Source organism: Pseudorasbora parva, chromosome 1, assembly GCF_024679245.1.
Source record: "Pseudorasbora parva isolate DD20220531a chromosome 1, ASM2467924v1, whole genome shotgun sequence".
In the NCBI taxonomy this organism is placed as follows: Eukaryota; Metazoa; Chordata; class Actinopteri; order Cypriniformes; family Gobionidae; genus Pseudorasbora; species Pseudorasbora parva.
In genome coordinates this window covers 6,668,442-6,683,406 of record NC_090172.1, presented here as the reverse complement: position 1 = coordinate 6,683,406, position 14,965 = coordinate 6,668,442, and the positions used below count along the sequence as shown (strand labels likewise).

The following is a 14,965-nucleotide window of genomic DNA, read 5'->3' as shown; positions in this document are numbered from 1 at the left end:
CTTTTTTGGCCAGTCAGTTTATTTCACAATATAACGTTTTTTATTGTATTTCATTAAATAAATACAACATTGGTGAGCATAAGAAACTTCTTTCAAAAGCATTGTGAAAAAATGATCATATGTGATTATTGTGATCATTCTAAACTTTTGATGGGTACATTGGTCAACCTTAATGAAATCTCCAACATTCACTGTTTCTGGGAATTGCCAACTCTCTTTGAAAATGAGTGACTTCTTGTGGCGTTGTTGCTTTGATTCGATGCCAGTGTGAACACCCCTTTAAAAGTGGGCAATACATTTATAGGGAGTTCTGTCTGAGATATAATGGCAGCTTCATCTTCCTCCCCATAGTGAGAGCAGAGTGTACCTGCTGGAGCGAAGCGTATATCAAGTGTCCTTGATAGCTTCTTCTGCTCAGCCTCATAATACACTCCACACAATCTCGATACATTTCCTCTTGCTTCAAAGTGAAGTCCTGACCTCTCAGATTGTCATATTTGTCCTCAGGTTATATTTTCTTTTAAATTGTCTGACCATAACAATGACTTTAAAATGCAGTTCAAATCTTGAAAGAATAATGGATTTTTTTATTCTACACATTGTTAATAGTTAGGGGGCATATTCTATTGTCGCTGAAAGCGCTTTTTGCCCAACGCAGCTTTAGCAATTTTTTTCTCATTTTGTCTCTCATAGTTGAAGTGTACCTATGATGAAAATTACAGGCCTCACTCATATTTTTAAGTGGGAGAACTGGCACGATTGGTGGCTGACTAAATAATATACCCTCATAATATACCCTAACCCATACCATTTTCATATCAACAGAACACTGCTTCAGAAAATAGTTGATGAAATGCTAAAGCCCGCCCTCACGTTGACGTGATTGGAAGGTAGCTTGTGACATCACATTTTTTGAGACTGTCTTTGGTTCACTGCATTTTTAAAGAGAAAATACTCAGCAAAGTTGACTTAAGATATTAGGGTTAGGGTTAGACATATAAACTACATGGAAAAACTTGATTTTCTTGGGTATATTTCAGTAATGGTTAGGCCATTACTGAAATGTACCCAAGTACAAACCGAATGTAAAGTCCCCCCCGTGATGAAAATCAAGTTTAGTACCCTTTTTAAAACTATGCCAAAGTGTACACACATCTATATTCAGTACTAAGAAATATTGAAAAATGTGTTCAATTGTAATACAAATTGACCATTTAAGCAGCATTTGTTTTTATGCTCTGGTATTTGCCAGGCTGATGGTTAGTTTAGCAACATGCTAACTCAAAACTCTGTGGTAACTCTGGTTCACATCTCACTATGTGCTTCACGTGGAGATCTATTTGAATTCTGCACAGAGTTGCTGTCTCTGTATAGTGTGTCAAATCACTTATGAGGTTACATCTCTGTTAGGAGACAGCCATAGAAGAACCAAGCAAGTGTTTACCTGCAAGGACGCATGCATTATCTTTTCCCCTTGAGACAAATCAGTATTTTAAATGTATCCAATTTACCTCGCATGCCATAAATGAAATGCCCTTTCAGGGTCTCATGGGGGTCTGGATGTCCTTAAGATGGCCACATGAGCTTTATTCTTAATGACATAGTGTTACGCAAGAAAGCGTCTGCATATTATCAGCTCTTCAGTCTGAGCTAGAGAGTAGATGTATCTTTCCAAGAATTGTGCCTGTTCTATTTCTCAGCGTGAAAATGTATTTTTATTTAGACTCTTTGTGTCTGTGTAGGTGTGGCAGTGTGGAGGAAGTGTGGAGGTGTTGCCCTGTGCTCGTATCGCCCATATCGAGCGCGCCCACAAACCCTACACAGAGGATCTTACTGCCCACGTGCGCAGAAATGCTCTGAGAGTGGCTGAAGTGTGGATGGATGAGTTTAAAAGCCACGTCTACATGGCCTGGAACATTCCACAAGAGGTGAGCACTATGTCAGCTATACACACCGTTAGATATTCTGCTTGTATCCAACACGTCTTATAAATGAATAATGATAAAACTCACCCAAATGAGACAGTAACACAAGAAAAGCAATACAAGTTCCAAAACTTACAAAAGATTTAAGGTGTTTATATGTAAAGTGTCTATTTACACTAAGTGCAAATAGATTGCCTTGTTGGCAAATGCTATTTGCATGATCTCATCCCACTGATGTCCGCTTGGGCCAGACAAAAGGACGGAACACATTGGTTTAGAAGACACAGCAGCAGTGATATAGGAGTAAAGCACACATTTTAAAAAATGCTGGGTTAAAAACAACCCAAGCTGGGTTGAAAATAAACAAACCCAGAAATTAGGTTATTTGAATGGGTCAATTTACTAGGGTTCAAACAACCCAATTTATGGGTTTGTCCATTTTCAACCCAACTCATTTCTTAGAGTGCATGGCAGACAGTTGACACAAATCAACTCAAGGATTGAATCCGCCTTTTGCCGAACTTGCTCTAATCCCTTGTCCCATCACATACTAGATCAGAAAGGCATTTATTTTCAATAAAAATTAAGAAAATATTCGAAAAGTGGAAAAAAAAGTGTCTAACGTGAGTTTATCGGTTAAGGGTAGGTTTAGGGAGGGCTTTATATAAGCCCAATAAGGCGCCATTTATTTAATAATTTAAAAAATATATAATAATTTACACTCTGTTATTATTGCATAATGTTTAAACAACAACACTGATGTGAAAATAGTATCTGCCACAATTTGTAATTCAACAGGTTTTTAATTAATTAATTCAATATTATCTATAATTATTCACTGTGTTCCAAAGTTCAAATTTGGTAAACTGTGAATTTGTATCACGTGAAGACGTTTGATCAATAAGAGACTGATATGTAATGATTATGCCTTTTTTTAGTATGTAATTTTGCTGTTTGAGCATGAAAAAAGGTCTGCAAAGTAAAAAAAATCCACTCTTAAGGGATTTTTTTCAGGAAATGCCTCGATTTTGGTCTTATGTTTTCATCTGGAAAAGGGACTTGGCAACTCTGAAACATGCTCAAAGTGGTCGACCAGTCACAATGCACTGATGAAGAAACAAATAAATAAATAGCAAATGGACTCGCGCATGAGTGTGCGGGTCTGAAAACTCGCTGTGTTCAGGTGCATTTTGGGCACGTTGCTATTTTGAGGAACTGGAAACAACTGCTGCATAAAAATGAGTCAGTAGTGCAGTATTTGTTGTGTTATTTAAAGGGCACGTTTAGTAATATGCGCCTATAGGCACAACACTGTTACACTCTGTGTATTACACACACACGGACGTTGCAGCAGCACACAAACATACTTTTTTTTTTTTTTAAATAAGAAAATAAAAGGACTCCTTTCTGGAGAAGAATTCAGTCCTTCCGCTTGCAAATTACACCATGTAAATAGCGAATCCGCTATGGTCCAAGCACAACTGGCTTTTAAAGCGAATGGGTGATGATACTCTGTTTGGTTTTATCGCATGTTATGCCTAAAACACACCCATGACTCAAAATTAAGAGCCAACCTTTTTAGACCCTGCGGCTGATACAACAACTGTTCGGATATACCCCAAAGGATCGTTAAAATAGGTTATATTGAACACGTAATACTCATGCGCACTATTTCCACAACTTCACGTCTTTGTAGAGCCTATTAAACATGATATTTGAATCCCGTTTCTAAAAGTTTGTGTTTCCAGGCCCATACAATGCATTGTCATGTAAATGAACAGCCAAAACTGATCTCAAACTTAACACTGAGCTTGACTGAGCTGATAAAAATACTTTTATTAATTAACAAGTAGATACATTTTCTTTTAAGCTACAGCGTTTAAAATGTGCTGCAGAACAGAACATTTTGTTTCCAATGTTGGAAATAAATATTATACCCCTAGTCAATACTGTACAGTCATACATAACTTGAATAAATACAATGTAGATCTGATTATAAAGCCGTAGAAAAGTAAATAGACTGCATAGAGAAATAAGGATGTTATTGTCTATTAAACAACCATTACCTCATTTATCGTTCTCCAGCCCTCAGCTATGCTTCCAGCCATATGTTACAGTGCTCTGTTTATTTAGGGAGCTTTGGCCCTGCTCGTGCATTTATCAGCAAGACAGCAATTAAGATCTGGTGAAAGCGGAAGGCGTCGTGAGATTGCAGCAGATTCCCAGACCCAAGCTGAATGTTGAGAGGAGGGAAAGGGAGAAAGGGAAGTGACTGTTGATGTAGGAACAAAGACATGACTCTAGTGTGCTGAGCAACATGAACTGAGATGTTCATTTCTATTTCAGTTCCAGCGGTATACGAGGTTCAATGCTCTATTTTCATAAATCACTGCAATACTATGTGGCAAATCTGCAGTCCAATAATCTCCTTCTACGTTAAACGACAAAGCACTATTTTCTACAAATTCAAATTGCAAGTTCTTGAAAATGATACTGTTATTGTCTCTGTGTAAACTATGCAAAGTTGTGAAAGCGGTGACATTAAGCATACAGTCTTGTTCAAAATAATAGCAGTACAATGTGACTAACCAGAATAATCAAGGTTTTTAGTATTTTTTTTATTGCTACGTGGCAAACAAGTTACCAGTAGGTTCAGTAGATTCTCAGAAAACAAATGAGACCCAGCATTCATGATATGAACGCTCTTAAGGCTGTGCAATTGGGCAATTAGTTGAAAGGGGTGTGTTCAAAAAAATAGCAGTGTCTACCTTTGACTGTACAAACTCAAAACTATTTTGTACAAACATTTTTTTTTTCTTTCTGGGATTTAGCAATCCTGTGAATCACTAAACTAATATTTAGTTGTATGACCACAGTTTTTTAAAACTGCTTGACATCTGTGTGGCATGGAGTCAACCAACTTGTGGCACCTCTCAGCTGTTATTCCACTCCATGATTCTTTAACAACATTCCACAATTCATTCACATTTCTTGGTTTTGCTTCAGAAACAGCATTTTTGATATCACCCCACAAGTTCTCAATTGGATTAAGGTCTGGAGATTGGGCTGGCCACTCCATAACATTAATTTTGTTGGTTTGGAACCAAGACTTTGCCCGTTTACTAGTGTGTTTTGGGTCATTGTCTTGTTGAAACAACCATTTCAAGGGCATGTCCTCTTCAGCATAGGGCAACATGACCTCTTCAAGTATTTTAACATATGCAAACTGATCCATGATCCCTGGTAAGCGATAAATAGGCCCAACACCATAGTAGGAGAAACATGCCCATATCATGATGCTTGCACCTCCATGCTTCACTGTCTTCACTGTGTACTGTGGCTTGAATTCAGAGTTTGGGGGTCGTCTCACAAACTGCCTGTGGCCCTTGGACCCAAAAAGAACAATTTTACTCTCATCAGTCCACAAAATGTTCCTCCATTTCTCTTTAGGCCAGTTGATGTGTTCTTTGGCAAATTGTAACCTCTTCTGCACATGCCTTTTTTTTAACAGAGGGACTTTGCGGGGGATTCTTGAAAATAGATTAGCTTTACACAGACGTCTTCTAACTGTAACAGTACTTACAGTACTTGTCTTTGATCATCCTGGAGGTGATCATTGGCTGAGCCTTTGCCATTCTGGTTATTCTTCTATCCATTTTGATGGTTGTCTTCCGTTTTCTTCCACGTCTCTCTGGTTTTGCTCTCCATTTTAAGGCATTGGAGATCATTTTAGCTGAACAGCCTATCATTTTTTGCACCTCTTTATAGGTTTTCCCCTCTCTAATCAACTTTTTAATCAAAGTACGCTGTTCTTCTGAACAATGTCTTGAACGACCCATTTTCATCAGCTTTCAAATGCATGTTCAACAAGTGTTAGCTTCATCCTTAAATAGGGGCCACCTGATTCACACCTGTTTCTTCACAAAATTGATGACCTCAGTGATTGAATGCCTCACTGCAATTTTTTTGAACACACCCCTTTCAACTAATTCAACTAATTGCCCAATTGCACAGCCTTAAGAGCGTGCATATCATGAATGCTGGGTCTCATTTGTTTTCTGAGAATCTACTGAACCTACTGGTAACTTGTTTGCCACGTAGCAATAAAAAAATATACGAAAAACCTTGATTATTCTGGTTAGTCACATTGTACTGCAATTATTTTGAACAAGACTGTATGTGTGTTACGAGTCTATAGCTGTGTAGTGTTTCTTTACAAAGTGCCATCGCCATCTACTGGCCTGGCAGCAGAACACAGCGCTTTTATTTGTTTCCGTGGGTCCGTGTGAATGGAAACATTTTGACAATAGTGTTTTCTTTACCTTTTTTTTAGTAGATCATTGTCATGTAAGCGTACCCTCGGGGTAAAAAGTAGCCTAAGGCTCTTGAGTCAATTTTACAGAACGCTTTATGCCAAGAAGGCTCTATATTGAGAAATGTCTGAAATGGTTGCATAATATTTTTAAGTAATACATTATGTTTACAAGACTTTTAATTCATAAAAATGAATCAAAGTTGAAAATGAATTTATTGATGGATTTATGCATTTATTTATTAAATCCATAAATTATCTTATTATTGAAACCCCTAAAAGGTTCTATATATAAATCAATTGTCAGAACCTTTTAAGACTGTAACCTTTTCTTCTAATAGTGTATGTTGTAATTTAAGAGAGAATTTCTATATGACTTTCAGCCTCTTTCAGCCAAAACTAATGTAACTTCCTGCAGAGTAATGTCATTAAAGTGATAGTCCAGCTAAAAAATGAAAATGCTGTCATCATTTGCTCACCCTCATTTCTTCATGATTTCTTCAATGCATTTCTGTCTTCAGCTGAACACAAAATAATATATGTTGTACATCATTTTGGGGTGGACTATCCATTTAAATATATGGCTTAGGTTAAATGACAAAAGAATATTGAGGACACTGGAAAAGCCCTAGCTTTTTCCAGCTTTCCGTCTTTTCAGGGGAACGCTATTATGCATCTTCTAAAAAAGAAAACCGAATCTCCTGATCAAAACACAGGAGAAGAAGAAGCAGAAACAATCAGCTTACACGGACCATATGAAACAATCATACAATACAATAAAATATCAAATAAAAGAGAGTAAATCAAAGATAACATTTACTAATCCAATTTAATAATCAGGAAATGCTAAAGACAAGAGTGAAGGTGTGTCTTAAGTCTAGATTTAAAATCAGAAACAGAAAGAGCCCTCTTAATGTCAGGTGGAAACGGCATCTGAAAAGGCTCTGTCACCTTTCAATTTAAGACGTGACTGTGGGGCATATCAGAGAGCTTTATTGGCAGATCTGAGGGATTTAGGAGCTGAGTTTAAATGAATAAGATCAGATATGTAGGATGGGGCTTGTCCGTTAAGAGCTTTAAAAACAATCTGCAAAATGTTGAATCGAGTTCTAAAAAAGACAGGAATCCAGCGAAAAGAGGCTAGAATTATAAGATAAAATTAGATTTTCTCAGCCTTTGGCTCACATTTTAGCTTTTTATACCCACATGCAAGTGTTGATGAAAAAGAATGCATGAAGCTAGAATAAAAGAAGACGGTCCGTTCAGATAAACAATATAAAAATAAAATATTAATGGGGGCCATGACATTTTTGTGAAAATTATCAAATACGCTAGCAGTAGCTGGCAATAAAAAAAATATATTAAAAAACCATAACCCCCATTTTTTCTGTCACATTATGGACTGGTTCACACAGAACATGTTTTTGCTGTTGAAAAGTGCGAGTTAAAAAAGTGCAAGGTCTAGAGACTCTTTTTAAAAAGAAGTTTGGTCCCACATTATATTAGGTGGCCTTAACTACTATGTACTTACATCAAAAAGTAAGTACAATGTACTTATTGTGTTCAGATTGTATTGCAAAACACTTTTGCTGATATTGAGTTAAATATGGGAAGAGTTAGGGACAGATGTGGTGGTGTGGGTCAGTTTAAGGGTAGAGTTAGGGACAGGTGTGGTGGTGTGGGTCAGTTTAAGGGTAGAGTTAGGGACAGGTGTGGTGGTGTGGGTCAGTTTAAGTGTAGAGTTAGGGTCAGGTGTGGTGGTGTGGGTCAGTTTAAGGGTAGAGTTAGGGACAGGTGTGGTGGTGTGGGTCAGTTTAAGGGTAGAGTTAGGGACAGGTGTGGTGATATGGGTCAGTTTAAGGGTAGAGTTAGGGACAGGTGTGGTGGTGTGGGTCAGTTTAAGGGTAGAGTTAGGGACAGGTGTGGTGGTGTGGGTCAGTTTAAGGGTAGAGTTAGGGACAGGTGTGGTGGTGTGGGTCAGTTTAAGGGTAGAGTTAGGGACAGGTGTGGTGGTGTGGGTCAGTTTAAGGGTAGAGTTAGGGACAGGTGTGGTGGTGTGGGTCAGTTTAAGGGTAGAGTTAGGGACAGGTGTGGTGGTGTGGGTCAGTTTAAGGGTAGAGTTAGGGACAGGTGTGGTGGTGTGGGTCAGTTTAAGGGTAGAGTTAGGGACGGGTGTGGTGATATGGGTCAGTTTAAGGGTAGAGTTAGAGACAGGTGTGGTGGTGTGGGTCAGTTTAAGGGTAGAGTTAGGGACAGGTGTGGTGGTGTGGGTCAGTTTAAGGGTAGAGTTAGAGACAGGTGTGGTGGTGTGGGTCAGTTTAAGGGTAGAGTTAGAGACAGGTGTGGTGGTGTGGGTCAGTTTAAGGGTAGAGTTAGGGACAGGTGTGGTGGTGTGGGTCAGTTTAAGGGTAGGGTTAGGACAGGTGTGGTGGTGTTGGTCAGTTTAAGGGTAGAGTTAGGGACAGGTGTGGTGGTGTGGGTCATTTTAAGGGTGGAGTTAGGGACAGGTTTGGTGGTGTTGGTCAGTTTAAGGGTAAAGTTAGGGACAGGTGTGGTGGTGTGGGTCAGTTTAAGGGTAGGGTTAGCTGTAAGCGAAGTGCCAAAAGTATAATTACAAATGTGACTACAGAAATTAATTACAAAAGTAATTACATGCGGGTCATTTTGAAAATGTAAGTACAATGTTAAAACATGTATGTACACAATAAGTCCATTGTATCAAATGATTAATTACAATGTTAGTACTAGTAGTTAAGGCCACCTAATATAAAGTGGGTCCAGAAGTGTTAACTGTGCTGCAAAGGAAGTGAGATGCGAAAGCAATGGTTAAAGATGTACGTCCAGAGTGTGTTTACACTGAAAAACAATGGGAAGTAGCAGGAATTCAATAATAAAACAGTTATTCCCACCAGGGCTGTTTCTAGCCTTTCTGGCACCCTAGGCGAGATTCATATGTTGCACCCCCCCCCCCCCCCCCCTTTTTTTTTAAAACTTAAACTTATTAAGTAAATATGACTTCCTTATTTCATGGGCATATTGTACATGCATTAATCGAATAATTTAGCTAGGTTTATTATCACTGAGATCACAGATGTTGTGGGGTTCGGGGCATGCTCCCCCGAGAAAATTTTGATTTCTATGATCTACATATGTGTATTTTAAGATGTTCTGAAGGCCAAAAACTTTGATAACAATAGCTTGAAAACCATGTCACTCGGCGCCGCTGCGGATTGAAGAACACAGTGAGTGACACAAAGACTAAAAGACGGGACGAAGCAGTAGCTGAAGCCTTGCGCCAGTTTCATATGTTTTAAAGGTTAATCACATATTTTTTTAGGGGGGGCTGATGCACAAGTTCATAAAAAAGGGCCTAGTGACGCCCATGGTTATGACAGTATTAGCCTACTTGATCAATTTACACTAAACAGCTATCTCTAATGTAAAATAAATAAATATTCAAATGAACTGCTATGATGTTCTGCACCTGAAATGAGCATGGCGTGTGGTCCGTCCAGTACTAATACTCAGTGTAATGTTTCACTCAACGTTATGATAGAGCGACCAGCTTAGTAGAGACCAATAAATAGGCTAACATACCTGTATATTTCGCTTTCTTTTTTTTATATTTCCTCTTTTTTCTTTTTACGATATTGAGCCCCTGATGGCTTTGACCTTTACATGATGATGAAACTAAAGCACGCTGTAACGAGTAGAAATATAGTGTGGCCCCTTTAAAAGTTGCGCGCGCTCCCTGCAAACGAAGTCTGCATTTTGTGTATGTGCGCACTGAGTCTTGAGCTCCCATGTGTGGGGATTATTTTTTGTTTTCTGTTGCTAACAGTCAGTTATTTTGTTTTATTAAGTAATGCTGTGGACAGAAAGGGAGTTTGTGATGAGAGTTCAGCGGGGAATAAAGTGCGATCTGTTTGATGTTAATCGCCTCCGTGTTTGCATCCACTCCAGTAACATTAAGTGATCCGCATTTTTCACTCGGACACAAGCGTTACAACGCCACGGATGACGACGTTCTCTGCCGCCCTCTACATGATCTCATTTCATTACAGCAGCGCCACTATCACCATGGCGACTTCACTCCAATAATCGCAACTAATCATAATGCCTTGAAATAGCAAAAGTACGAAATATTAATAATAAAATATATATGAAATAACTAAAAAATCTTGTTGGGGCGGGGGCTCATTGGCGCCCCCCAGCTGTTGGCGCCCTAGGCGACCGCCTAGTTTGCCTATGCCTAGAAACGGCACTGATTCCCACACTTTGTAGACTTAATCTTACAGTACAATCTTAAAGGTGTTTTTGTCAGTGGTATGGTCTGCGTATGTTGTTCAAATATGAATGATGACATTTCAGTTCTTAAGCTTTGATGTTGATTAAATTGTATCTGTTGTAAATGAACAAATGGGTTTTCTTTAGTTTGGGTTTGATTTATTAATTAATTTTATAATTGACTCCACGTGTGTGCCGCAATCAGTTCCAATCAGCTCTGAGGGTTCCAATCAGTTTTTAGAAATAAATGTATATATGATGGGGATGATGCAAAACGGACTGCATAGTAGGACTAGCTAATGAAACCGAACCAACAATCAACTTTTTTATATTTGTTTGTGTTCGTGTGTCATCAGGACTCAGGGATAGACATCGGTGACATCAAGGAAAGGAAAGCACTGAGGAAAAAACTGCAGTGCAAGACCTTCCGCTGGTATCTAGTGAACATTTACCCTGAGATGAGAATGTACACAGACACCATCGCATATGGAGTGGTGAGTATTTGTATTAAGTCCAGTGAAGAGGAAGCAAGAGTAAACGCTCAGCACATGAAAAGAGCAAACAGAGAGTTCAAATACAGTGTATGTTCTGTCCGATTGATTCATTTCCCAGCAGTGCAGTGTTATCTGGAATCAAATCGTGTTGTAATAAAACCCTGCAAGTGAAAAGATTAGTCCAGTCAGAGCAGTGGCGGTCGTAAGGCAGTTTCTCTCCGCACGGCTAAAGCTTGAACCGCGGCTCCTGCGAGTGCTGAATAAGCCACAGCTCATTGTGAATGCCCAGATATTTTACCATTGAGGCTGGATTTGAGAGCAGCGCCTGCCACGTGCGACACCCACTCTCCGTTCCGTCCGAGGCGTCTGAAGAGGATTTTCCAATTTGCTTGACAAAATGATGTCTGCGAAACACACTGGAGCGCGGCACACACATACTGTTTATATTAGCCATGCATGTCAAGTCCAAACAATTCATTGACTTTTTTTATTTCCTATACTAGACAAAATAATAATGCACTTGAGTCAGTACTGATGCAGAAGCAGGCTGGGTGAGGTGTTCTTTCTGTGCTTGATTTCATCATATGTGTTTTCACAGGCGCAATTTAAAAGGAAGAAACTGTGGAAAATAGGTCAGCCTTATTGAAATGAATTCTGGGAGTAAAGGGCTCCGAAATAGCTCTCGCCCTCATTACTTTACTCTGAGTGACTGCATTTGATGAGCCTGTCAATCATGTTGGCTTGAAATTCAGCACACAGTGATAAAAGGCACAGCAGTATTCAGCTGAATCCAGCGGAAAATGCCAAAACAGAGATACGATCCACTGAAGTCCTCCGCTAGGAATTCCGTTGTCACTGATACAGCCATGTGTTTAAACATTATTTTCATTAGACCTAGCAGTTACAATACACTTCGAGGCCTATGGAGAAAAATTGTTTTTGAGGCTCTGCATGAAATGATTTTCCTAATAGGTTCTTTATACTCTGGAGGGAAAATCAGGTAAACAGAAGCACAGCGAGTTCAAGTTATTTGTGGAAGGCGTGACAGTACACCTCTTTTACTTTGCCAAGGACTTCGACTGGAATATAATTTAGATGATTCATGAGTGTGCATACACTTATGAAAATGAATTTTATAATTACAACCTGTAATTAGGAGAAGAATTACGATGTAAGTGAGCAACAGCCTTGAGTTTTACCTACTCTATGAGAAAAGACATGGAGAGAGAGAGGGACGACAACAAAAGAAAGATTGTGTACTTAATTCTCCTGATGGTATCATTTTTTCTCTTAGCTGAGAAACTCTCTGAAGACTGACTTGTGTCTCGACCAAGGGCCAGACACTGACAACATTCCCATCCTTTACCTCTGTCACGGGATGACACCTCAGGTGAGTGGCCTTCCTCGCTCTGTTCACATGCATCAGTGGAGTGGCTAGACATTGGTTTTCTTCTCTGTGGGCTGCCAGTTGAATGCATTTAGGGCCAGATTTAACAGCTCGCACCAGTGCCGTTAAATAACTACTGTCAGGATTTACTAACGTAAAAAAGGTTAGCAATGAATAGTTATTTTTGCATACGCATTTGTAGGAGTTTCCCTTTCAAACACAAAATGTATGGGAGGAGAATATTTAAATACATCACAGAACATGATTCACTAAGGTTTGCGGTAGTCAGTTAACTGGTGTTTGCGCTAAACGCTCACATGCATGCCTTTACTCACTTTAATCATGACATGGCTGCATTTGTGTTTGGGACAAAAATATAAAAGTGCAAATGTGTTGAGAATTGAAAATAAACACAGGCACTGATGAATATATTTAAAATGTTGACGGAAATGTCATGCTTTCTGTGTTTTCACTGTTATACGGTGGGGGAGGGCTGTTATTCATCGTCTGAAAGAGTACAGAATCGCCAAACACATGAGAAGAAGAAGCAGAAACGAGTGAGCGATCATCAACATTAAACATCATATAAATCAAAACTACCTAATCGTACTGAATGAAATGTTGACCCAGAGCGAGCTACGTGTGAAGTATTAGGGGTGCTGATGGACTCCATCTACTTCATCTGTGTTTGATCACCGTAATAATCCGATTTGGATGAAGTCTTTGACAAAAATGTGAAATTTCTGCCCTTTTTGCTCAAAATGTTGATTTTTTTTAATGAAGCTTACCCACTTACAAGAGTTGTCCTGAAGAACATCCTCTTTCTTTTGACATATTGCATTTTCAGATATAATCTAATTTCCTGGTACTATAAAATGTAAAAAAATATTCTGGGTGACATGAAACTTTTGTAAAAATGATTAGAAAAAAATGCTGATGGTAACTTTTTTTAAACGCTGGTGGGAAAAGAGTTAAAAGCTAAAACTTTAAGTTCCTTGACGGAAGAAAATGCAAAAAACTTCATTGTCAGGCAGTGCATGACAGATTACAGATTTGTTTCACTTTTGTAAAATAGCTCGTTGTACTGGTTATGCTCTCTCTCATCCACCTGCTGAGGGAGGCTGTGTTCTTTAATGTGTTCAGTACGGGTTATCTTGACATGGCCAACTTGTTTAAACAATCCCTGGCAAATCTCCTTTATTGTAGTTTCTTTCAGGAAATATTCGGACCAAATAACTCTGAAGACTATGAGTGATTAAATATTATGAGCCAAGAAAAAAATATTATGCAATCAAATGGATATTTCACCCAAAAATGAAAATTTGATGTTTATCTTCTTACTCCCAGGGCATCCAAGATATAGGTGACCTATCTAAGAAAGACCAGTAACCATAGGATCTTTCGCCACTAGTTGTCCATTCCGGTTCTGTCCATACAGCAAAAGTTTTCTGAGAATGATGTTCTGAAATGTATTGGTGTGTGTTCAGTTATAGAATACAGTTGTCACTTCTGTAAATAACTGAACTGTGTGCCAATGTAACCGTATTAAGAACTCAAATACAGTTTGAACATGGCCTATAAGTCATAAAACTCTAGATGGTGCAACCTGATAGGTCCTTTAGATCCAATCACATCATTTACTACATGGCACAAGCTTCTACAGCCAATGAGATTTCTTGCTCAACATTTAATTAGTCTGGTTCAGTGTTCGCTGAAGGCAAGTCCTGCAGCAATATTAGAGTTCCTCTGAAACCCTCCACGTCCCCCAACTCCACCTGCCTGATCTGCTATGGGAATTAATGATGTTTTATTAACACAGTTTGGGAGGAGCACGTTCAGATAATTAACCTAATTAACATAGGAGTACCAAATTTAGTTAATCAACTCAATTAATAAGAGGTATATACTGTATACAGCAGACTTACCTCTGTTCCATGAGAGTTTTCTAGTGACCCTCCACCATTCCATCTCCTCACGGCCAGAACGGCAAATACGCATAACCTTTACTCTATTTAATTCTATGTAAGTGTGAGCTTGTGAATTTATATCTATTCATGCAGCAGTAACATATCTCCTAGCAACTTTGTCCACCAAGATCAAATACATTAACATATTCATTAACATGCTAAAACTATTTTGAGAGTTGTTATGATTGAAGTTAAAATTAGAGATTAAATGAAGAGCAAATTATCTCCTGCTTCTCAGGTTCGTGTGTGTGTGTGTGTGTGTGTGTGTGTGTGTTTATTTGTTTGTTTCTTTTTGTACGTTTTTTGAAATATCTGAGATTAAATGAGAAATAACTGAGAACTCCATTATGTCTCTTGAGCTATAATGGACCAACCTCAGAAATAAAAATGTTCCTCTGGGTGGTTATTGCTTTATGTTGTCTGTACTATGAGTATTAAACTAGTAAATCTGCACATTGCCTTTATATGAGAAGCACACAGTCAGGCACAATATTGCAGAAAGAGTGGGCTGGGATGACAGTCATAAGTGTTTTTGTGCAGAGGAGGCTGTTTGATTTTCCAGAGTTTTCTGCCAATATTTTTGAGTCTCTGGA

General features: G+C 38.7%; 1 protein-coding gene across 1 annotated transcript in view; it reads left to right on the top strand.

The window, feature by feature from the left end:
* The window catches only part of galnt18b (UDP-N-acetyl-alpha-D-galactosamine:polypeptide N-acetylgalactosaminyltransferase 18b), a 170,122-nt gene that overhangs the window by 127,162 nt on the left and 27,995 nt on the right, over positions 1 to 14,965 (top strand). The window contains exons 7-9 of the mRNA XM_067412995.1: positions 1,743 to 1,928; positions 10,881 to 11,018; positions 12,313 to 12,408. Of these exons, the coding sequence (XP_067269096.1) occupies positions 1,743 to 1,928; positions 10,881 to 11,018; positions 12,313 to 12,408 (420 nt within the window). The remainder of the gene's footprint in view (positions 1 to 1,742; positions 1,929 to 10,880; positions 11,019 to 12,312; positions 12,409 to 14,965) is intronic.